The 24905-nt window shown below is 44.6% G+C and overlaps 2 protein-coding genes across 6 annotated transcripts in view; both read right to left on the bottom strand.

The window, feature by feature from the left end:
- LOC124034269 (EMI domain-containing protein 1-like) overlaps positions 1-7814 on the bottom strand; it is a 74745-nt gene extending 66931 nt beyond the window's left edge. Inside the window, exon 1 of one of the 5 annotated variants that reach the window (XR_006838547.1) lies at positions 7159-7814. Coding sequence is in view for 4 of the 5 variants with exons in the window: in XM_046347206.1 (XP_046203162.1) it covers positions 7159-7346 (188 nt within the window). In the remaining variant the exon portion in view is untranslated. The remainder of the gene's footprint in view (positions 1-7158) is intronic. The other 4 variants (XM_046347206.1, XM_046347208.1, XM_046347209.1 and 1 more) reach the window with 4 other exon arrangements.
- A 7531-nt stretch (positions 7815-15345) lies between these two features.
- dnah10 (dynein axonemal heavy chain 10) overlaps positions 15346-24905 on the bottom strand; it is a 58471-nt gene continuing 48911 nt past the window's right edge. Inside the window, exons 64-79 of the mRNA XM_046347205.1 lie at positions 24563-24792; positions 24182-24455; positions 23975-24079; positions 23710-23864; positions 23450-23604; positions 23143-23326; positions 21572-21772; positions 21110-21319; positions 20858-20953; positions 19876-20047; positions 19602-19733; positions 19311-19522; positions 18912-19079; positions 18485-18665; positions 16579-16724; positions 15346-15799 (exon numbers count right to left, since the gene is read on the bottom strand). Coding sequence (XP_046203161.1) covers positions 15653-15799; positions 16579-16724; positions 18485-18665; positions 18912-19079; positions 19311-19522; positions 19602-19733; positions 19876-20047; positions 20858-20953; positions 21110-21319; positions 21572-21772; positions 23143-23326; positions 23450-23604; positions 23710-23864; positions 23975-24079; positions 24182-24455; positions 24563-24792 — 2768 coding nt within the window. The 3' untranslated portion in view covers positions 15346-15652. The remainder of the gene's footprint in view (positions 15800-16578; positions 16725-18484; positions 18666-18911; positions 19080-19310; positions 19523-19601; positions 19734-19875; positions 20048-20857; positions 20954-21109; positions 21320-21571; positions 21773-23142; positions 23327-23449; positions 23605-23709; positions 23865-23974; positions 24080-24181; positions 24456-24562; positions 24793-24905) is intronic.

Raw genomic sequence — 24905 nt, 5'->3', positions numbered from 1 at the left:
TACAGGAGGGGACTAAGCACACACCCCTGAGGGGCACCCCGTGTTGAGGATCAGCGTGGCAGACGTGTGGTTGCCTACCCTCACCACAATCACCTGAAATGGGGATTCCTGCTATTGCTGCTACGCCCCACAATGATCTGTCCACTACCCGGACAGCATTGGACCTGGATCAAAAGAAAAGCAGGTTACACCGTTTAAACCACTAACCTTGTATGAGGAATATTACCATGACTGATAGCACGGATTAGATCACAACAGGACTGGGAATTAGCCAGATGAATTCATCCAGTGGATATTAGAAGAGAGAATTTCCACATTAATGGAATTATGCTTTGACTCAGGTTTGTTTTCCTTAAAATGTCTGCCAAACAGAAACTATTGATTTCAACGTTTAACAAACCATATAACTCTATGCACAAGGACTACTTTTAACAATTTCCACTGAAAAATGTACAAAACAAATTTAGTGGAAGAACTGTGCAGATGCGAAATTTGTTAACAGAATTATGGTAAAATCTCCCTCCGGTTTTATGCGACCACGTTTTCCAAAAGCTCTGTTAGCTGTCTTCTCAGAATTAAGATTCAAAGACATCTACAGAAGGAATCGGTGTCAGCTATGACATGGCACACATTTATAGAAAAAAGTGGCTGTCCTCATAGGGGAACCCATTTTGGTTCCATGTAGAATCCTTTTTGGTTCCAAGTATAACCTTTTTGGGTTCCATGTAGAACCCTCTGTAGAAAGGATTCTACATGGAACCCAAAAGGGTTCTACCTGGAACCAAAAAGGGTTTTTCAAAGGGTTATCCCATATAGACAGCCAAAGAACCCTTAAGGTTCTAGATAGCACCTTGAGATTGAAAAAATATATTTTGGTCATTGATCTGTACTACACAGAAATACATAATTATGGATATGAATGTCATTCTCCTCATGTTTAACAAGTTTGGACATCACAGTGCAGCGCAGGAGAGTAGGGTCGAGTTCAGTACACAGAAAGATAAATAAAACCGTTATGAGCTGAACATAACAGTACGCCAGTTTGGTAATGCCCAAGATGAGCCTGCCTCTGTGTGTGAGAGGAATTGCCCACATCCTCCCCACTACAAAGAGGATCAGACACTGTGATTGTTCCCAGCTTTGATCCACCATGGGCCTACGGGCTCACCAAGAGTCTGTTAAGCAGAGGTAACACCGCCTAAGACCATTATCCCCTGCTACAACATGGCCCCCATGTCATTTCTACTACTCAGCTGGAATCACAGCAGTCTGCAGTAAGGCTCTCACAAATAATTACTTTATTTGATAGAAGAGACAACTTTGTTTCTATAGAGACTCACTATAGCTTGTGTTATCCATTGAAAGAGTACCACAGTGATAAACAGATTACAGCTGAAGTAGTTTTTATAGAAACTCAGTATACTGTAGCTTGTGCTATCAAAGTGAAACATTACAGTTGAACTAGTGGGGAGTTGGGGTACTGCATCTCACATTAGGGACACAGGTGTTTGTTTTACCTAATAGTTCCAGTCTCAACTGCAAAGTGTAAAACTTCCCCAGGGTTGAGATGTCCCATGGTTACAAGGTGTGAAACCCAACAGCACGGCTGTGTTTAACTGGCACTGGCACCAGGCAGGCAAGCAGGCCCACTGCGAGTATCAAGTCTCTCTGCAAACACCTCAGACTCCCTCCCTCCTTCCTTCCTTCACTCCCGATGCTGGACCAAAACCAAGTAAATCACAAGGCACAACGAGCCCTGAAACTGATCACAGCCAAATGTTTAGAGGGAAAAAGGAAATCTAAATGCTTAAGGGAGAGAAAGATCACAGCTTTGGCCCAACAACTAATTAATAAAAATGACAGAGAGCTCATGAAATTGTCACGTTGACAAGCTTCTACTCTTCAAGGTGAGCAGCGCTGCTGCTGTCCTCTCACTGCAGTGTGCCTGAGGACTGTTGTTCACACAGGAAGGATCCTCCAAGGCCATGCAGATCTATATGCAGTTAGGTAAGAGCACTAGTTGTTGGAAAGAGAAGAAACAACAACAGAGAGAGAGAGATAGAGCGAGAGAGAAGATAGAAACAGAGATAGAGAGAGGAATAAACCTAGAGCCAGGCCCTCTGAGACACAGAGAGAGTAGAGGAGGGCAGACAGGCAGGCTCACAGAGGAAGGCCAGGTTAGGGTGAATAATGTCCAGGTGCATTCCCCACCGAGCTTCCTGTTTCAGTCCCTCTCCCTCTCAATAACTCTCTTCATCTGGGACATAGTTGAAAATCGCAGCCCCCCTTTCTCACCCTCTTTCTCCAGCCCAATGCTGTGGGAGGAGGGTAGAACATAAAAAAAAAGACATTTAGTATGATAAAAATCTCAAGGAATTCCTCTAGATTTCTGGCTGTGGGAAAAGCTCTTGTCGAGAACAAACGACAAAAGACAGATGTGGCAGAAGGCCAGACGAGAAGCGATGAGGAGGTGGAGGAGAGGAGACGGCAGAGGTCACACAAGGAAGCCCTCAGTGGAACAGACAAGGTGTAGAGGATAGACCAATTAGGATGCACTGTGGGTCCCAGGGCAGAGGGAAAAAGGGTGCAACAAAAGAGAGAGAGAGATATTCAGTGACATTATTGAAGAGAGACGGATCAAACATTCCTGGAGTTAAAATCTGGAGCTGGAGAGAACGAGAGTGAGCTTCTAACTGGGATAGACCATGAAAGACATTATTCTGCACAAGGACAGAGGGAAAGTTGAAGGACTGATTTTAACAAAGGACAAGAGAGAATAGAACACAGCGTTAGATAAAGAGTGTATTTTGTTTACAACAACAATAGAGAGAGAGAGAGAAAAATCTAAAGATAAATAAAGCCCCAAAAAAAGAACATGAAAGAGCAGATAAGTACCAGTAGTATAGTGTGTTGGTGGTCGTCACTGCTCGGTGGGTTGATACACTGCAGCGGTGTAGAAGAGGTGTTGAATGAGAGGTTCATGGGGACATTAGGGGTGTCCCATTGGGCTCCAATTTTAGTCAGGATCAAAGGACATGTCAGGGGCCAATCGGGCCATAGTGAATGAGAGGAGGGGGCCAAAGCCCTCTAAGCAGAGCCGGGCAAAAGGGCTCTCTATACCTGATAAACGTCCCCGCTCTGTGTAGACCTTACCGTGAAATGCTTACTTACAAGCCCTTAACCAACAGTGACTTCTCAAGAAACAGTGAAGAAAATATTTACCAAATAAATGTAAGTAAAAAAGAATAAAAAGTAACACAATAAAATAACAATAAGGAGGCTATATACAGGGGGTACCGGTACCGAGTCAATGTGGAGGCTATATACAGGGGGTACCGGTGCCGAGTCAATGTGGAGGCTATATACAGGGGGTACCGGTACCGAGTCAATGTGGAGGCTATATACAGGGGGTACCGGTACCGAGTCAATGTGGAGGCTATATACAGGGGGTACCGGTACCGAGTCAATGTGCGGGGGTACAGGTTAGTTGAGGTCATTTGTACATGTAGGTAGGGGGGAAGTGACATGCATAGACAATAAACAGCGAGTAGCAGCAGTGTAAAAAACAAATGGAAGGAAGGCGGAGGGGTGTCAATGTAAATAATCTGGTGGCCATATGATTGATTGTTCAGCAGTCTTATGGCTTGGGGGTAGCCTTTTGTTAAGGAGCCTTTTGCTCCTAGACTTGGCGCTCCGGTACCGCTTGCATTGCGGGAGCAGAGAAAACTGTCTGACGTGTGAGTATTTGACCATTTTTGGGGCTTTCCTTTGACACCTGTGATGTTTGAGTGAATGTGTAGGTGGGAGTGTGTGACACTCTTTGATATGGATGACCAAGCTGTGTGTGTGTGCGTGTGCATGTGTAACTGTCAGCTCCTCTGTTGGGGGTAGTGCAGGAGAATGCGGTGGTGATGGGTCAGGCTCTAGAGGTCCCACAGTGAGAGGTCTGTGTGGCAGTCAGACCATGACTCCCCCTCCTCAGGCTGGCAGCACAGGAAATAGTTCACAAAATGAGTACCTTTTGCATCCCTTTGATATTTAAAGTAGAAATTGTGCACCAATATTGAATTGAAAAAAAATGTTATTTGAAATTAATTAAACAAAGTGCACTTTATCATTCAGATTTTTTATATGAATAAATGCTTTTTCCCGTGTACCCTCAGTGACTTATAGAAACATTTGAACCCACTTAGCCCCAACATTTGTCAACATTTTCACCATCATTGTAAAGCCCTAGTTATTTTGTTGCGTTGACAAAGTCATTTCTGAATATTATTACTTATTTAAGGTGGCTAGTGATTCACTCAGTTTAATATGGTGAAACTGTTCCTTAAAAAAAAAGAGTGAAAAAAAGAAACCTTGAAGATCTAATAGTCAAATCATGGTGGAAAAGCAGCCGACTGGGCACACACTGGTTGAACCAATGTAGTTTACATGTCATTTCAATGAAATGATGTTGAACCAAAGGGGAATAGAAGTTAAATAGGCGTTTCTGCCTAGTGGGAGGTGAACTGGTCCTACTCTTTTTGGCCATTTGCTGGTGTTTTGTGGTGGAAAACTGAGCTGGCCGAGCATAACACGTCAACCTTGTTACCCATAGATAGACTGACTGGAAATGTTTTAAACAATAAATGCAAACTTGTGAAGCTTGCATTCAATTGCCACCCCCTGTTGCACACAACAAGTTTCCATTCCCTCGTCACAAGGAGATTTGTGGCTGATTTAAAATTAAATTGTCAACCTTGTTACAGTCAACCCTGTTAGTTTAATTGGCACTTCATACACACTTACTATAGTAATTTAATTATATTTTTTTAACCTCGAGATGGGAAAATGAAATCAAAAGTTTTTTATAACCAAGTTAAACTTCTCAAGAACCACTGAATTAGTGGAATGACACAGCTGCTGTCTTATCCCTTAACTACACTTGGCTTCAATAGGCCTCATTTAGGCCAAGGGTGGAAAAAACCCTGCTGCATTGCCTTTATTGTAAGAATGGTTCACTCAAAGTATGTTTTTGATACTGTAATGGCCCTGTGATTTATTACAAGCTCTGGCTTGTGTCATGTATGTGCTGCTTATTGTGTTGATGGCAATTTTGTCTGGTTGATGTCATGTGCCTGTTTGTCTTTCATTTCACTTTTATTTTTATTCACGCAAGTCAGTTAAGAACAAAATCTTATTTTACAATGACGGGTTACCCCGGCCAAACCCTCCCCTAACCCAGACGATGCTGGGCCAATTGTGCGCCGCCCTATGGGACTCCTGATCCCAGTCTGTAGTGATCCAGCCAGGATCAAACCAGGGCCTGTAGTGACAACTCTAGCATTGGGATGCAGTGCCTTAGACCACTGCGCCACTCAGGAGCCTTGATACTGATGTGTTGATGCTGCTGTCTCAGTCAAAGTCTCTCTTGTAAAATAGATGTTTATCTCTTGGAGACCCTGGTCAAATAAAGGTTCAATAAATAACATGTCTAGGTTGCCCGGGGTGCTGGTCTGAATCTAGCACTAGGGAGACTTTTTTTCAGTCATTGTTATCTCTTGACCAATAGTCATTATCTCTTGACCACCCCTACCATTATTAAAATAAACTGTTATCTCTCTCAGTACCTCTGTCATCAAGACTTTGTTCAATGCTTTGTATGTGGACAAAGGAATGTTACAGTGCTCCTACTACGGCCATGTGAGAGGAGAGGACAGCCCTCTGTCCTACACGGAACTAATGGTAATGCCCCCAAATGGTCTTGTTGACACACACCATAAACATGCCTGTCTACATGACGCAGCATAGACAACAGCCCAGATGAAGTAGAACTGCAGCTGCATGTGTTTAGTAAACATGTCCACCAACCACAGCACATGAGGGACAGAGAGAGACTCAGGGTGGAGGAGTAAACGCAGCCAACCAAGGCCAGGACCTCTCTGCACCACCTGGACACTTCTCAGGGACACTACACTCATCAGCAGGACCCTCCACCCACGCTCCTCTCCCCCATCAACCCCCCCATCGCTCAGAACCTGAGAGAGTAAATATTAGTGTGATGGGGAACTTGATCACATCCACATTGGCTGGCTGGCCTCTGTGAAAAACACTAGCTTTGTCCAAAAGGGAAGCGAGGGGGCTGGTGTTTTCCACTCTGTGTTTAGTCTGAGGGCTTTGCTCACAGAACCACCCTCATCAACAACCCTGCTGTTATACGGAACCCTCACCTCTGAGGATCACAGGGGAGGAACACACAGAGGGAGAACATCAAAACAATCCAAAAGCAAGAGAGATTACCAAACACAGATCTAACCATTTCACACAATATAGTAGTATATTTGTGCAACAAACGATAAAGAGTAGCTTTTTCACCTGTTATTCAGCAGACCCACTTTATTACAACATAAAACAGACTAGCGTTTTCCATTCACTACCCATTCCAGTTCAAGAGCTCCCCTCTGTTTGCTGAGAGACCCATACAAGGGAGATTTATAGAGGCAGATGAGCGGGTTGAGTTGGTGGTTTGTACCTGTCTTTATGGATGTGTGGGGGGCTTAGTGGAGGACTGAGTCTGGTCAGATGAGGAGCTCCCTGACAGCTGAGAGACAGCAGATGTTGGAAAGGAAGAGAACTGCTGCCGGCCAGACCAGAGCACAGTTTAGAGACAGCATTGCTCTCACAGGATAGGAGCCAATAGGCCACACAGAGCGACAGTGGGCAGGCCAATGAGGATGGGAGAGCACTGCACACAGTGCGCAATGTGCTGCCTGGACAGGAAAAAGGAAACCCAGTGTCAAGCAGACAATGAGACCTGCTAGATGGATAGAATAGGGTTGGGAAAAGTCATTGTTGGTTGCTTAAATAGGCAGAAAAATATGGGTCTTTGAGGTAAAGGAAAATAGAGTTTTTAATTAGTGACATTAAATGTCGCCTAATCTATGAATGTTTAAAATTGTGAATGGTATGGATCCTAAAGCAGGCCGTTTTATCTGAAAGGATGCTTCAAAGACACAGAACCTTTGAGTGAGTCTTTGACAGGTTTGTTTTATTGGGCCTTATGAAGATCTAGCCTACTGTACTAGCCTAGTAATCATCATTTCCATGAAAGGTTATATGCTCTAATATACAAATTAGAAGATGCACAACAATAAACGATAAGGCATTAATCCATACCTTTTTTGATAAATTGAGGTTTGAGACGCTGCGGAAGACTCTCTGTTGAGCTGTGTCCCAGTTGAATATTTGTAAAGCCCCGTCCTCCAGGTTCCGTGCGCTGCAGAGGTCAGCCACAGCAGCAGCACAATCCAACTGAAACTTTTTCGGGAAAGCGCGGACACGCAGTCCGGTTGACACGCTCCCATTTCCGCGGCGTCAAAAAAGCACAGGCTGAAGAGTTCCTAAAAAAGTGAGCTAGTGAGTAGATTTCTTTCCAATTCGAGAAAAACATATACCTAAAACTCCAGGTTTTCGCTTCACGGAGGGAGAGCGCATCCCTTCATCAACCAAATATATAAAATACAAATATCAACTACACCTTTACCGTTATAATAGCAAGAAAGAACGTGGCTGCATTTTAAATATCACGAAAAGAAAGGTAAAAATTACAGGCCGAAAACAAAAATATTCAAACATTCACCGACTTTGCAGAAAGTTCCCCACATGCCCTAATCTATAGGCAGTGTTCCGAAGCAACCAGCCAAAATAGGTAGACTAATGTGACTGGCCGGTCTCTTTTCTTTTCACTATCAGCACTCCCTCCCTCCGTCTGTGCGTACTGTAGCCTATCTCAAGTCGAGCTTCTCACAATGGAAATAAATTAGTCTCCTTCAGTCTTTTAAAAGCACAGCCCGCAGTCTTTTACCCTGCCCATTCTCTATTTCAACATTTCACCGGAAACAAGGCACGTTTAAAAACAGATTCCCTTTAAGCGTCTATCGTCATTATCAACACTGAACTATCCCGGAGTGATTTATGTCATATTCCTAATCCTAAATCATTATAGTTTCGAAATTCTACAGTGGTAGGCTACACGTGGGACTCATGTGAACAGAATAAATGATTGTGAAATAAAGAAGTTAGTCCGATGCATTCTGATGACAATAACATGCAACACATGCATAAATAACCAAGATTATGTGATGCTGCTGCTGCTGAATTAATCTTTAAATCTCTGTTCGTGAGTGTCTATAAATGCCCATGCTTTATTCTAAGGACATAACACCGAGATGCCAGACACACTTTGCATTGTGTCATCTGGTATATATTAGCATGCAGTAGACATGCTCTGTATCGTTCTCAGTGGCATAGCGCAGTTTCGCTGAACGACCCGCAAGGTCCAAGCAAGAAAAAAATGGCAGTTTTATAGCTAATCTCATGCTATTTTACACATTTTGTCATGAGGCTGCTAGAAAATGTTTCTGTTGTTCAGGGATTCTTGAAAGACTGGATAATCGCAAACATTTATCTTGATATTAACACAATTTGAAATATATTTAATCAATAAGGCCCGAGGGGGTGTGGTCCACGGCCAATATACCAAGGCTAAGGGTTGTTCTTACACATAAAGCAACAAGAGTGCTTGGACACAGCCCTTAGCCGTGGTATATTAGCCATATACAGTTGAAGTCGGAAGTTAACATACACTTAGGTTGGAGTCATTAAAACTCGTTTTTCAACCACTCCACAAATTTATTGTTGACAAACTATAGTTTTAGCAAGTCGGTTAGGTCATCTATTTTCTGCATGACACAAGTAATTTTTCTAACAAATGTTTACAGACAGATTATTTCAATTATAATTCACTGTATCACAATTCCAGTGGGTCAGAAGTTTACATACACTAAGATGACTGTGCCTTTTAACAGCTTGGAAAATTCCAGAAAATGATGTCATGGCTTTAGAAGCTTCTGATAGACTAATTGACATAATTTGAGTCAATTGGAGGTGTACCTGTGGATGTAATTCAAGTCATACCTTCAAACTCAGTGCCCCTTTGCTTGACTTCATTGTTAAATCAAAATTAATCAGCCAAGACCTCAGAATATGTTTTGTAGACCTCAGAATTTTTTTTGTAGACCTCAACAAGTCTGGTTCATCCTTGGGAGCAATTTCCAAACACCTGAAGGTACCTTGTTCATCTGTACAAACAATAGTACGTAAGTATAAACACAATGGGACCACTCAGCCGTCATACCGCTCAGGAAGGAGACGCATCTGTCTCCTAGAGATGAACGTACTTTGGTGTGAAAAGTGCAAACCAATCCCAGAACAACAGCAAAGGACCTTCTGAAGATGCTGGAGGAAACAGGTACAAAAGTATCTACAGTGCCTTGCGAAAGTATTCAGCCCCCTTGAACTTTGCGACCTTTTGCCACATTTCAGGCTTCAAACATAAAGATATAAAACTGTATTTTTTTGTGAAGAATCAACAACAAGTGGGACACAATCATGAAGTGGAACGACATTTATTGGATAATTTAAACTTTTTTAACAAATCAAAAACTGAAAAATTGGGCGTGCAAAATTATTCAGCCCCTTTACTTTCAGTGCAGCAAACTCTCTCCAGAAGTTCAGTGAGGATCTCTGAATGATTCAATGTTGACCTAAATGACTAATGATGATAAATACAATCCGCCTGTGTGTAATCAAGTCTCCAATTAAATGCACCTGCACTGTGATAGTCTCAGAGGTCCATTAAAAGTGCAGAGAGCATCATGAAGAACAAGGAACACACCAGGCAGGTCCGAGATACTGTTGTGAAGAAGTATAAAGCCGGATTTGGATACAAAACGATTTCCCAAGCTTTAAACATCCCAAGGAGCACTGTGCAAGTGATAATATTGAAATGGAAGGAGTATCAGACCACTGCAAATCTACCAAGACCTGGCCGTCCCTCTAAACTTTCAGCTCATACAAGGAGAAGACTGATCAGAGATGCAGCCAAGAGGCCCATGATCACTCTGGATGAACTGCAGAGATCTACAGCTGAGGTGGGAAACTCTGTCCATAGGACAACAATCAGTCGTATATTGCACAAATCTGGCCTTTATGGAAGAGTGGCAAGAAGAAAGCCATTTCTTAAAGATATCCATAAAAAGTGTTGTTTAAAGTTTGCCACAAGCCACCTGGGAGAAACACCAAACATGTGGAAGAAGGTGCTCTGGTCAGATGAAACCAAAATGGAACTTTTTGGCAACAATGCAAATTGTTATGTTTGGCGTAAAAGCAACACAGCTCATCACCCTGAACACACCATCCCCACTGTCAAACATGGTGGTGGCAGCATCATGGTTTGGGCCTGCTTTTCTTCAGCAGGGACAGGGAAGATGGTTCAAATTGATGGGAAGATGGATGGAGCCAAATACAGGACCATTCTGGAAGAAAACCTGATGGAGTCTGCAAAAGACCTGAGACTGGGACGGAGATTTGTCTTCCAACAAGACAATGATCCAAAACATAAAGCAAAATCTACAATGGAATGGTTCAAAAATAAACATATCCAGGTGTTAGAATGGCCAAGTCAAAGTCCAGACCTGAATCCAATCGAGAATCTGTGGAAAGAACTGAAAACTGCTGTTCACAAATGCTCTCCATCCAACCTCACTGCGCTCGAGCTGTTTTGCAAGGGGGAATGGGAAAAAATGTCAGTCTGTCGATGTGCAAAACTGATAGAGACATACCCCAAGCGATTTACAGCTGTAATCGCAGCAAAAGGCGGCGCTACAAAGTATTAACTTAAGGAGGCTGAATAATTTTGCACGCCCAATTTTTCAGTTTTTGATTTGTTAAAAAAGTTTGAAATATCCAATAAATGTCGTTCCACTTCATGATTGTGTCCCACTTGTTGTTGATTCTTCACAAAAATATACAGTTTTATATCTTTATGTTTGAAGCCTGAAATGTGGCAAAAGGTCGCAAAGTTCAAGGGGGCCGAATACTTTCGCAAGGCACTGTATAAAGCAAACATTATCCCTTAGGTCAGCACAGCAAATACTTCAATTGTTAGTTGCAGAACAGTGGTTACAAAAAAAATATTAAGCCGTCAATGACAGAGTTGACAACAGATACTCAAAACAGACATATTGTTGCCTATAAAAATAAAAGTTTAATACAAAATGGGTAAAATATGGAAAATGTATTACTTGAAAATACCCAATAAAAGCATAATTATTCTATCAGATCTCTCAGCACTCTGATGGAGTTTATGTTTTAAGGAGTTGACAAAAATTGCATTTCTCTTCTTCATTGAAGTGGTATACACAATTTAACTTTTTCCTCAGTTGCTTTATGACTATAAGACCTAGTTAAATGTAACATATTTGAACTAAAATTCATATTCTATTTTAATCTATAAGGCAGATGGAATTGACAGTTTATTGTTGTGACCATGGTGATTCCAATATTGTTTGTCTTGTTGCACACATGCGGAGATCATCCATTCACCTACTCTGCGTCTCACAAAGACACGGTGGTTGGAACCAAAAATCTCAAATTTGGACTCATCAGACCAAATGACAGATTTCCACCGGTTTAATGTCCATTGCTCGTGCTTCTTGGCCTAAGCTAGTCTCTTCTTATTGGTGTCCTTTCGTGATGGTTTCGACCACAAAGGCCTGATTCATGCAGTCTCCTCTGAACAGTTGATGCTGAGATGTGTCTGTTACTTGAACTCTGTGAGGTGCAGTTCATTGCTGATTTCTGAGGCTATTACCTCTAATGAACTTATCCTCTGCAGCAGGGGTAACTTTGGATCTTCCTTTCCCGAGGCGGTCCTCATGAGAGTCAGTTTTATCATAGCGTTTGATGGTTTTTGCGACTGCACTTGAAGAAACTTTCAAAGTTCTTCATGTTTTCCGGATTTACTGACCTTCATATCTTAAAGTAATGATGGACTGTAATTTTACTTTGCTTATTTGAGCTGTTCTTGCCATAATATGGACTTGGTCTTTTACCAAATAGGGCTATCTTCTGTATATTAATCCTACCTTGTCATAACACATCTGATTGGCTCAAACGCATTAAGGAAAAAATTCCACAAATTAACTTTTAACTAGGCACACCTGTTAATTGAAATGCATTCCAGGTGATTACCTCGTGAAGCTGGTTAAGAGAATGCCAAGAATGTGCAAAGCTGTCATCAAGGCAAAGGGTGGCTACTTTGAAGAATCTCAAATATAAAATATACTTTTTTGGTTACTACATGATTCCATGTTATTACATAGTTTTGATGTCTTCACTATTATTCTACAATGTAGAAAATAGTCCAAATAAAGAAAATGTCCTTGAATGAGTAGGTATGTCCAAACCTTTGACTGTTTGTAAAATATTTTATAAATTAGCAACGTTTATAAAAACAGGTTTTTGTGTGTAATTTAAAAAAATATTTAATCCATTTTGAATTCATGCTGTAACACAACAAAATGTGGAATAAGTCAAAGGGTATGAATATTTGTAGCTGACCATGCTCATTCCTGATTCATTTAGGATTTTAGACAAATCTGATGTAGTAAACCAAATCTCCGGACAAACATTTTAGGAATCAAAGTTTTGAGAGAAATATTATTTAAAGTCACAGAAGGCTATTGCAAGAAACTACATGTAATATTCTTTCAGTTGATATACATTTTTGCCAGTTTTATTAAAAATGTTAAATATTATTTTGGAGAGTTTTAATTTCGGATCCTTTGCCCCGGACAAGGGCATTTGCAGGCATAGAGCCGACATGGAAATTAATATTGAAAGTATTTTGAACCCCCCCCCTCAAATAATGCAACAAAAGCAATTTTTTCAACAATAAAACACAGTTTCTGTGCCGGACAAGGATTGTCCCGACTTTCAAGAATCCTTGAGCTTATTTACTGCTATTCTACACATTTTGCCATGAGGCTGAGAGCATTTTTGGCAGTGTGAAATATGATTTCCTGTAATAAAAAATAAAAAATGGCATAGCTTATGATGCATTCATATGCTATATGTGGGGCATGTGCTACGCCAGTGATCCTTCTGCCTCCAGTCCCTCCTAATCATGGTCTTTGTCCAGCCTTAAGCTATGTGGTTGCCGTTTGCATCCTAACTCAGCAGCCTGTGGGCAGACCCTGGTGTTTGGGCAAGGTCCAGGCAGACAGAGCCAAAGAGCAGGGGTGGTGGGCTCTGTAACCTCTCTCCCATGCCCAGCGGAAAGGGGCCTGGAAGGTTTCTGTCCAGCCACTAACCACAGAGCTGTGGGCAGGTTCCAAGCTAAACACCTGGACCTGCAGCCTGCAGCCCAGTAATCTATATCAGTGGTCAAAGTGACTACACTTCTCAGGTATCTCAATGGGCAGCACTGTAGGGCTTACCAGCTGCACACAATCATGATGCTGAAGAGGAAGAGAGGCCATCTAAGAGCATGATTCATAACAGCACACAGTTACACCACAACACAGGGCAGACATCGTGGCATCCTGTCCTCCGGAGGCACACTGTATGTTGTGAGGTAGTTTGACTCCTATCACTACTGCATTTATGAGATTATTACGGCATTGATGATGACTGCACCCCCTTACACACATTAACACGTAGGTGGGCAAGCTTCCCTAATGTAGTGGCTTTGCTTGTGGGTTGTCGCAGACTCAGACACCCTTGCACAGATGGACATTGAGACAGACTGGCGCAAGACTCTCCTCGCAGTGCAGTGGAAGCTTTGATCTACTCTCTGAGGTTCATCTGCTCCGAATCACACCAAACGGAAACTGCTTCAGAAAGCTTGGGGGGGGGGGGGGGGTTGTAGTGTCTGCATTTTTTGTTTCAGGGCATGCTTGGCATTTTATGAGGCAGCAGACCGGCGCAGAGTGGAGCCAAGAAGGAACTGGAGGAGTTTAGGGTTAATGTAAATCCCTCCAGTCTCGCTCAGCTGAAAATTATCTTGGCCTCTGAAGGGGGAGGTAGGGGTCGTTTGCATTTTATCTTTTCCCTTTCTTGTCTTGTTACTTTTTTCCTACCCTTTTTTCTTCTCTCCACCCTGTAATCAAATATAAAGAGTTCCTTTACCTATTGTCTCTCTAAGGTCATGTATTACTGAAGTTCCTTTGACTAATTTGCCGTGCACATACGTGAAAAAGTAGACCATTCAGACTTTTCTATTCTATAGAGTTGCAACACAGACTTTTTACTGCCTCCCCCCCTCCCTGTGTAGGCTCATAAAGGTGCCTCCAGCTCCTCTCCACAGTGCTGTCTACTTTATGACAGCCATACTAGTGAAACCAGCAGGTGCTATCTGGCCTGCCCCCCTCACCCCTCTAACCATTGCCCCACACTGTCAAGACTGGTCACACTGCTCACTGCTGTGGGATTATAAAATACAGGGCTCGAGCTGGGTGACTTGAGTCAGATAATTCCAAGCAGAACTGCCTGTACATGTGCTGTATGTCGACGTCATGGTCATGCTTGAGCCTCTCTGTGACCCAGACCGCTATCTCAGTATCTCAGTACCTCAGTATCTGAGATTACTCAATATCAGTCTATTTGCTCACTCTGAATAGCTAACGCAGAGAACAAACCACAATACTTATAGTCAGAGCTCGATCAAATAAATAAAAAGGAAAATAATATTGGAGGTCTAGGATAAGTTTGTGGAGTGTGCACTTTGGTCAATGTTTCACTCAGATACACATTTTCCAGACTTCTGGTTTTCCCAAAGTGACAGCTATAATACATTTTTAGCCTCTATAGGCAGGAAATATATCTCAAGCTCTTTAAAAATGGACTCAATTCCTTTTGGATTATGCATGAAAAAAACCATGAAAGATGTTTCAATGAATTAAATTACAAACATATGAAGACAGCACGTACACACCTGACCTGTACGATCAGATTCAGACCTAAATCTACATTTAATGTGTGGGGATATACATTTTAAAACACCTATCTTTAGACTATATCAGAATGGAGGGCCTCCCTTCCCCTATACGCCAGCTCTATGTAGTCAATGAAAAGGGAGGATGAAATATAACCTGGAGAAATAATGTTACGATTTTAATTAAAACTAATACAAAACAGACCTTGTTTTCCCTGTGGATTTATTTCCCCCGTCAGTCGGTCGAGGCGGCCTGAGCACAGATGCTGGGCATTAGAAATGTCACGAGGAATAAAGCAGAGAGAGGACTTAATAAAAAGATCTGTCGTCAGAGATTAAAAATAGCAGGGGTTGGGGAAAGAACCTCTGAGATCCAATGGCACCTCTTCAGAGGACTGATTGGAGACAGCAGTTCTGCAGTGGGTCTCTACTCCACTACTCTGAGTGAACACAGGACTGGGGTGGGCTGCCACCTAGTGTTAATTCATGATAAGAACAACTGTGGATTTTGAAAACTTTTTTTTATTTAACTAAGTCAGTTAAGAACTCATTCTTATTTACAATGATGGCCTACCCCTGCAAACCTGGACGACGCTGGGACAATTGTGCGCAGCCCTATGGGACTCCCAATAACAGCCGGATGTGATACAGCCTGGATTCGAACCAGGAAGTGTAGTGACGCCTCTTGCACTGAGATGCAGTAATAATAGTATGCTAATAAGCATGTCACCAAATGTGATATTATATAGTTTCCCAAACATTTAAAATAAATTCAGCCTTTAAAATGTGCCTTTAAATGATCTACATAGAAATCTAAAACAAATATAAACATCATCAGTCTGCATTGAGGCACAGACAGACTCCCTGCAACACCCAGTGGGAGATGTGCTTGGTGGTAAAGAGATCTGCCTCAAACACCAGCCCCACACCCATAGCATTCCTCCTCATGGACGTGGTGTACACTGGAGTCCTCAGAGTATTCTACGAAACAAACAGATAGACATTTTGACACAGTTAGAAAGCGTCAAAACAGACATTTTAAAACAATGAAACTGCATTGCTAGAGGCCACTAGCGAAGTCACTAAGCACATGTTCTGAAGGGTCAGTCTGCTATATCTGGTGTAATTCTCCTGTCTTATCTGGCATCCTGTGTGAATTAAAGTATGCTCCTTCTAATTCTCCCTCTCTCCCTCTCCCTCCCCTCCCAGAGGACCTGAGCCCTAGGACCATGCCTTAGGACTACCTGGCCTGATTACACCTTGCTGTCCCCAGTCTACCTGGTCGTGCAGCTGCTCCAGTTTCAACTGTTCTGCCTGCGGCAATGAAACCCTAACCTATTCACCGGACGTCTCGAACTCTGAATGCTCGGCTATGAAAATCCAACTGACATTTACTCCTGAGGTGCTGACCTGTTGCACCCTCTACAACCACTGTGATGATTATTATTTGACGCTGCTGGTCATCTATGAACATTTGAACATCTTGGCCATGTTCTGTTATAATCTCCACCCGGCACAGCCAGAAGAGGACTGGCCACCCCTCAGAGCCTGGTTCCTCTCTAGGTTTCTTCCTAGGTTCCTGCCAATCTAGGGAGATTTCCCTAGCCACCGTGCTTCTACATCTGCATTGCTTGTTGTTTGGGGTTTTAGGCTGGGTTTCTGTATAGCACTTTGTGACATCGGCTGATGTAAAAAGGGCTTTAGAAATACAGTTGTTTGATTGATTGAAGGGATAAGGTGGTGAGTGGTGTTGGCCCTACCTGTAGTTTGAGGCGATGTGCTTCAATGGGGATGACCTTCAGGATGGGCAACTGGACCACCAGCACTTTGGGTTTACTCCTGATCAGACAACCCCTTTCTATGTCCCAGTCTGCTCCCTCCAGATACAGGCCTGACACGAAGCAGCCTGGGAGAACACAACCACAACCCTCAGTATCAAAGCATCACTGTCTGTCTGTCCGCCTGTCCATCTGTCTGTCTGTCTGTCTGTCAGTGTGTGTGTTAATATGTCTGTCAGTGTGTGTGTTAATATGTCTGTCAGTGTGTGTGTTAATATGTTTGTCAGTGTGTGTGTTAACATGTCCGTGTCTGTCTGTCTGTCTGTCTGTCTGTCTGTCTGTCTGTCTGTCTGTCTGTCTGTCTGTCTGTCTGTCTGTCTGTCTGTCTGTCTGTCTGTCTGTCTGTCTGTCTGTCTGTCTGTCTGTCTGTCTGTCTGTCTGTCTGTCTGTCTGTCTGTCTGTCTGTCTGTCTGTCTGTCTGTCTGTCTGTCTGTCTGTCTGTCTGTCTGTCTGTCCATATGTCTGTCAGTGTTAATATGTCTGTCAGTGTGTGTGTTAATATGTCTGTCAGTGTTAATGTCTGTCAGTGTGTGTGTTAGTATGTCTGTCAGTGTGTGTGTTAACATGTCTGTCAGTGTGTGTGTTAACATGTCTGTCAGTGTGTGTGTTAACATGTCTGTCAGTGTGTGTGTTAACATGTCTGTCAGTGTGTGTGTTAGTATGTCTGTCAGTGTGTGTGTTAACATGTCTGTCAGTGTGTGTGTTAACATGTCTGTCAGTGTGTGTGTTAACATGTCTGTCAGTGTGTGTGTTAACATGTCCGTCCGTGACTGTCTGTCCGTCCGCCCGCCCGTCAGTGTTAGTATGTCCGTCTGTGTGTGTGTCTGTCTCTCTGTCAGTGTTAGTATGTTCGTCCGTGTGTCCGTCTGTCTGTCTGTCTGTCTGTCTGTCTGTCTGTCTGTCTGTCTGTCTGTCTGTCTGTCTGTCTGTCTGTCTGTCTGTCTGTCTGTCTGTCTGTCTGTCTGTCTGTCTGTCTGTCTGTCTGTCTGTCTGTCTGTCTGTCTGTCTGTCTGTCTGCCCATCTGTCTGTGTGTCCATATGTCCATCCGTCTGTCCGTCCGTCCGTCCGTCCGTCCGTCTGTCTGTCTGTCCGTGTTAGTATGTCCGCCTGTCCATCTGTCTGTCTGTCCATATGTCTGTCAGTGTGTGTGTTAGTATGTCTGTCAGTGTGTGTGTTAATATGTCTGTCAGTGTTAATGTCTGTCAGTGTGTGTGTTAGTATGTCTGTCAGTGTTAATGTCTGTCAGTGTGTGTGTTAGTATGTCTGTCAGTGTTAATGTCTGTCAGTGTGTGTGTTAGTATGTCTGTCAGTGTGTGTGTTAGTATGTCTGTCAGTGTGTGTGTTAACATGTCCGTCCGTCCGTCCGTCCGTCCGTCCGTCCGTCTGTCTGTCTGTCTGTCTGTCTGTCTGTGTTAGTATGTCCATCCGTGACTGTCTGTCTGTCTGTCTGTCAGTGTGTGTGTTAACATGTCCGTCCGTCCGTCTCTGTCCGTCCGTCCGTCCGTCCGTCCGTCTGTCCATCTGTCTGTCCATCTGTCTGTCCATCTGTCTGTCAGTGTGTGTGTTAACATGTCCGTCCGTGACTGTCTGTCCGTCCGCCCGTCCGTCAGTGTTAGTATGTCCGTCTGTGTGTCAGTGTGTGTCTTAACATGTCTGTCAGTGTGTGTTAATATGTCTGTCAGTGTATGTGTTAATATGTCCGTCTGTGTGTGTGTGTGTGTGTGTGTGTGTGTGTGTGTGTGTGTGTGTGTGTGTGTGTGTGTGTGTGTGTGTGTGTGTGTGTGTGTGTGTGTGTGTGTGTCTGTCTGTCTGTCAGAGGACTCTCACCCTGTCCAGGCCTCTCGTTGACCTCCTCCTCAGTGGTGTACTGAGTGACCTGTGTGTAGAGTGTGGAGCGGTCAAGCGGCCAGCCGTTCCTTCTGCATGTGGCCTGAACCAGAGCAGTTAGGTAGGACTCTGGGATCTGCAGCCCTGACAACCACATCACATTGGGCTCCCCTTTATCCACCTGGAAGGAAGAACCATCAAAATAAAACATAACTACACAACCACTACATACATACATGTACATACTGTATTTACATTTATATGTACTATACATCATGGATACTTTGATACCAAGAAAGTGTGACCTTTGAATAACATATCTGCATGAGCAACAGCTAATGGGGATCCTTATAAACTAAACCAATCTTCTGGGAGATGTGTACGATATGTCTCAGAGAATAACTGTATTAGAGCGCAGGATGTTCACCCAGGAGTTGTATTGGTCGTAACGCCTCTTGAAGTGGATCATCCAGTTGCCCAGGGACTTGAGGGTATCAGGTGCCAGCTTCCTCCAGATAGCAGGGATCATGCCGTTGAAGAGGGCGCGTGCCACCTCATCCAGCTCACTACTCATGCCCACCTCACCAGCCAGAGCCTACGGGCACAGACACATTTGTTAGTTCACATCCCCATAACAAACTATAGGTACTATAGGTATCTCACCTGGTTCCTTTAGTAAATATGCAATAGACAACAGCAAACGTTCTAAAGATAATTATACTGTTTTATGTAGATACAAAGTAAGGCCCCATGACAATCTGTCCCTGTAGTTCTTCCTCTTTCTATACCCCTCACTATTCCTGCCTGTCTTCTCCCCCTCTCTCACCCTCTGCAACTCAGCCAGAGAGCGTCCAATCCTGACAATGAGCTTGTTGAAGCGCTCCAGCTCCTGTAGCAGTACCACGGAGGTGGGGGAGATCTCCAGGCCAAACTTCTTACGGATCACGTCCAGGTCAAACACCTGGGGTAGCTTGTTCTGGATGTCCCGGGCCACGTTGCTGATGTACTCATCCCTGCTGATGCCTCCACCAGACTCACCTGAGGACCCCGACAGAAAGGTGAGGAGGCCAGATTATGCTCAGTCTGTGTGTATGTGTGTGTGTGAGGTTTCTGTTACCAGTCTGCGGCTGCAGATCTATCAGGTGGGTCCACATGTCGCGGGCTGCCTGTGTGTAGTATCCAATCTCAGCATTGGGGTGCAAACCAAACACCTCTGGAGTGTTGGCCAGGGGCAAGGTCTCAATCTCCCCTGTGATACATAGCAAGTCAATCAGAGAAGATGGATGACAACTACAAGTTAATAACAACAATGGCAGTGCAGTAGAAATCGTATGTAAAAAGCTACATTTGAAGTCAGTATATCAGACCAGTGATGAACTACATCCACTGACCAACATAATTTTCCTTGGGCCCGTCAGGAGGGATCTTGTAGTCCACGTCCTTGTTGTGGAAGAAGTGAAAGGGCTGGAAGGTGTCAAAGATGAAGTCTCCCAGGTACTCATCCATGTAGACCGTCAAGATCCTGCGGTCAAAGCTGTCTATACACCTGCCTCCATACATTACCTGAGAGAGGGAGCGTAAACACGCATGCACGCACACACGCACGCACGCACGCACGCACGCACGCACACACGCACGCACGCACGCACGCACACACACACACACACACACACACACACACACACACACACACACACACACACACACACACACACACACACACACACACACACACACAAACACAAATGGAAGCCATTAGTGCGAGGCTATTATACTAATAGGATTCTGTACTATCTGTTATGCAGGTGAGTGAGGACCCAAAAGCGACTTAACAGAAACAGAGTTTATTCAAGTCCAAAAAGAAAATAACAAATCCTGAATCCTTAACAGGAAATGTCCAAACGGGGATAACAGAAATCCTCTAGTTTGTAGAGGGGAATAACAGGATAAGCGGCCACAGACTGCAGGTCCCTTCGGGTAGGCGCAGGCCGTAGCTGACAGAGACACCTGCTCACACGCAGCATCTGATGAAGGCAAAAACACGACAGGACGGAACAAGAACACAGCACAGCAAACAAGGATCCGACAAGGACAGAAGCAGAAACAGAGAGAGAAATAGAGACTTAATCAGAGGGCAAAATAGGGGACAGGTGTGAAAGAGTAAACGAGGTCGTTTAGGAGAATGAGGAACAGCTGGGAGCAGGAACGGAACGATAGAGAGAGAGAGGGATAGAGAGAGGGAAAGAAACCTAATAAGACCAGCAGGGGGAAACGAATAGAAGAGAAAGCACAGGGACAAGACATGACAATATATGACAATACATAACACTATCATTGTTAAGTCAATGTGATGTATGAATAGGTGAGCCTGACCTCTCCTATGAGATACTTGAGACTTCCCCAGGGGATCTTAGCATCTCCCTGAGTGTGAGCTTTGGTCAGGTAGGTGTCCAGGATCTCCATGCACACCTAGTCAACAAAGAACATCCACATCAGCGCACACAAAAACTGGAGTTACAGACATGACATTTAAATTGATCAGCAAAAGGAAATTACTATGAAGTAAATGTAATCAATAGTTTAAGTCCTGTGGATGCTGTTAAAAACAGCCATTTTCCCACTCACCTGGAAGTCAGACTCGTTAAAGTCGTAGGACACGTTCCAGCCGATCTTGCCGTACTTGCGTCTCTCCTGCACCACAGCGTGGAAGAAGGACAGCACGTAGACCAGGCTGCGGTAGGCCGGGTGGGGGCAGCCCATCAGAGTCTCGTGGGCGATCTTAAAGAAGGTTGCCCTCATGTTCAGCTTCAGCCCGTTGGGAGGCTCCGTCACCACCTGGACGAACAGAAAAACAGAGATCAGGTCCTAAAGTCAATTCGCTTCAATCCTCAATGGCTCAGTTTTGCTGTGATTAGGTGAATGAATCGGGCTGGGGAGACTGTATGGTGTTGGAAGAGTGAATCAGAGATAGACAGACAGACACTTTATCATAAGTCACATTGTTTACAGTTAGCTGCAGTAGGCAACAGTCTGTGTTAGCTGCAGTAGGTAGCAGGCCTGTTTGACTAAGTTAGAGCTCTTCCTCACCTTGAGAGACTTCTGTAGGATGCCGATGGGAAAGTCTTTGATGGGATCAGTGGTGAGCCACAGTCTGAAGTCAGGGTGGGCCTTGGTGATCCTCTCCAGGGACTTCTCTAGGTCCTTCAGCCACTTCACCAGCAGGTGGCAGTTCTGCAGCATCAGCCACTGGCCCCGAGATACCGCTGTTTCCAGCAGCTGCAGCGCCACCTACAGCACACAACAACAATACTGTATCATACTAACAACATTCCAATTAGCTTTGTGGTTGAATGTGCACCAAAAGTACACGTGGTATGCAATCTGGTTTCCGCTCAGGTTATAGATGTGTCACTGCAACCTTAAATGTCCTAAATGATGTCTCAATTGCCCTTGATTCTAAGCAATGTTATGCTGCTATTTTTATTGACTTGGCCAAAGCTTTTGACACGGTAGACCATTCCATTCTTGCGGGCCGGCTTAGGAGTATTGGTGTCTCTGAGGGGTATTTGGCCTGGTTTGCTAACTACCTCTCTCAAAGAGTGCAGTGTATAAAGTCAGAACATCTGCTGTCTCAGCCACTGCCTGTCACCAAGGGAGTACCCCATGGCTCGATCCGAGGCCCCACGCTCTTCTCAATTTACATCAACAACATAGCTCATGCAGTAGGAAGCTCTCTCATCCATTTATATTTTTGATTTCAACCTTTATTTAACTAGGCAAATCAGTTAAGAACAACTTTTGTTGTTGTTTTGTTTTTGTTTTGAATTTCACCCCCTTTTCTCCCCAATTTTGTGGTATGCAATTGTTAGTAGCTACTATCTTGTCTCATCGCAACAACTCCCGTAGGGGCTCGGGAGAGACGAAGGTTGAAAGTCATGCGTCCTCCGATACACAACCCATCCAACCCGTAAGCTAGCCGCACCAATGTGTCGGAGGAAACACCGTGCACCTGGAAACCTTGGTTAGCGGGCACTGCGCCCGGCCCGCCACAGGAGTCGCTGGTGCGCGATGAGACAAGGATATCCCTACCGGCCAAACCCTCCCTAACCCGGACGACTCTAGGCCAATTGTGGGTCGCCCCACGGACCTCCCGGTCGCAGCCGGTTACGACAGAGCCTGGGCGCAAACCCAGAGTCTCTGGTGGCACAGCTGGCGCTGCAGTACAGCGCCTTTAACCACTGTGCCAACCGGGAGGCCCAAGAACAAATTCTTATTTACAATGGCGGCCTACCCCTGCCAAACCCAGATGACGCTGGGCAATCGTGCGCCGCCCTCTGGGACTCCTAATCACGGCCAGATACAGCATGGATGTGAACCAGGGACTGTAGTGACGCCTCTTGTACTGAGATGCAGTGCCTTAGACCACTCTCTTTATGTTGTGGTGTCTCTCTTGTCGTGATGTGTGTTTTGTCCTATATATTTTTCTCTTATCCCAGCCCCCACAGGAGGCCTTTTGCCTTTTGGTAGGTCGTTGTAAATAAGAATTTGGTTCTTAATTAACTGACTTGCCTAGTTAAATAAAGGTTAAATAAAAAAATAAAAAATAAATTGTAACATTGGAAGCTCTATTGCTGTGATTAATGAGTGTTGCCTGCTACCTTCTCCTGACCTTGTCCCATGGCCAGAAACTTGAGCCTGCTGCCCCCAAAGCCAGACCTCTCAGCAAGCTTCATGAGGTCACTGGCTGGGTCAGAACCGGGGCTCAGAATGAACACGATGGGGGAGTTGGGTGAACTCTGCTCATAGATGGCCTCAAAACTGATCACAGGGGGCTGCACATACCTGAGAGGGAGGGGGGCGAGGTAGACAGTAGAAAGTGAATAGGGAGAAACACTAAACACTAAAGTCAAGATATTTTGGATCAAAGCAATAGGAGTTCAGGTTTGTAGGAGAACGTTCTATTACTTCTCTCCCATGGTGATGGTGACATAGTCAGTGACAGCCCGGTAGACTCTGTCCAGGCGGAAGCAGCGCAGCAACAGCAGCTTCTGGAAGGCAGTCAGGTTGTCTTTATACTTCATGGGGAAGGGAGCCTGCTCTGGCCCATCCAGGTCATACCACTGAGATGACAACAGAGAGGAGGATTAACAATGAACCATTCTAGAGAGGACATAGGAACATATTCAGTGCATCACTAGGTCACAAGATTGTATGGTGTTACTCACAGTCTTCCACTCTGGTAGGTTCTTCTCCACATCATCTGGTAGGGAGCCAAACTCAGCAGGGAAGAGCTCAGCCAGTCGTATGATGTCCTCCCAGCCCTGGCCTGGAAGCCAGTGACACGGCTTCTTCCTCTTGCTCATCTCCAGGGACAGGTTGCCTGGATTGGGGAGCACAGAGAGGAAAAAAAGTATATGTGAGTTATGGGTCTCCAAGTTGGTGTGCTGTGTTTATGTGAGTGTATGGTAGATGACATCATATGTCTCTCACCCTTGAGGAAGAAGTCCAGCTCCTCCTGGGGAGCCCTCCCCTCTGGCTGCCCAATCTTTATTGTCAAATTGAAGGAGAACAGCAGCTTGTGTCTCTCAAACAGACCTGAGTCACACACACACACAGTTTCAGATCAATCCCAGCTATCACATAACTGTTCCCACAAAAGTCCAAGTTTGACCATTCCTGAACACCCTGTCACCTCACCTGTGCATCCATAGTTGTAGACATTGTATGTCAGGGTGTCCATGATGTTCTTCAGCCTCTTGGGCAGGATGGAGTCAGGCAGGGACTTGCGCAGGGAGAAGTCAAAAACCTCCAGATAGGAGGCCAGAGAGTACTGGTACATGCTGTTCACCAGGGCCATCTCCGCCAGCACAAAGAACAGGATGGCACCGCGCTTGGCAGCGGGACGGTAGCCATCTCGCAGCTTATCAATGTCTGTTGATGTCTTCTCTGCCAGCTTCAGCTTCTCAAACACCTAGGGAGTTACATCAGAGAACACAGACAAAGCATTAAGAGAGCCCAGGCCTCATGCTCTCTGATGTCTTCCCCTTGAGAGTGAGTGTATCCTGTCTCCAGACAAACCTCGCTGGCCTTGGACTTAGTCTCCTCCAGAGTGTGGACCAGCTCCACGTTATCCAGCATGTTGCCTGTGGAGGTGGCTAGCTCCCTCAGCAGAGAGTCCTCCAGGTCTTTCAGCAGCTTCTTGTTCTCACTGGTCTCCTGGATCAGTCTCTCCCGCTGCTCCTCCAGCTCCTTACGTTCAAAGCCCACGATCACACTCAGCAGCTGGTCCTCCAGACCCTTCAGCGTCACTGAGAGAGACACACACACACACACACACACACAGGCACACAAACTGTTACCCCACACACTCACACCACATACAGTGTAGACACAGGCGTGCTGACATACAGAGACGTCTCAC

This window comes from Oncorhynchus gorbuscha, linkage group LG04, assembly GCF_021184085.1.
Source record: "Oncorhynchus gorbuscha isolate QuinsamMale2020 ecotype Even-year linkage group LG04, OgorEven_v1.0, whole genome shotgun sequence".
In the NCBI taxonomy this organism is placed as follows: Eukaryota; Metazoa; Chordata; class Actinopteri; order Salmoniformes; family Salmonidae; genus Oncorhynchus; species Oncorhynchus gorbuscha.
The sequence above is the reverse complement of the archived record's forward strand: the minus strand, read 5'-3'. Positions and strand labels throughout refer to the sequence as shown.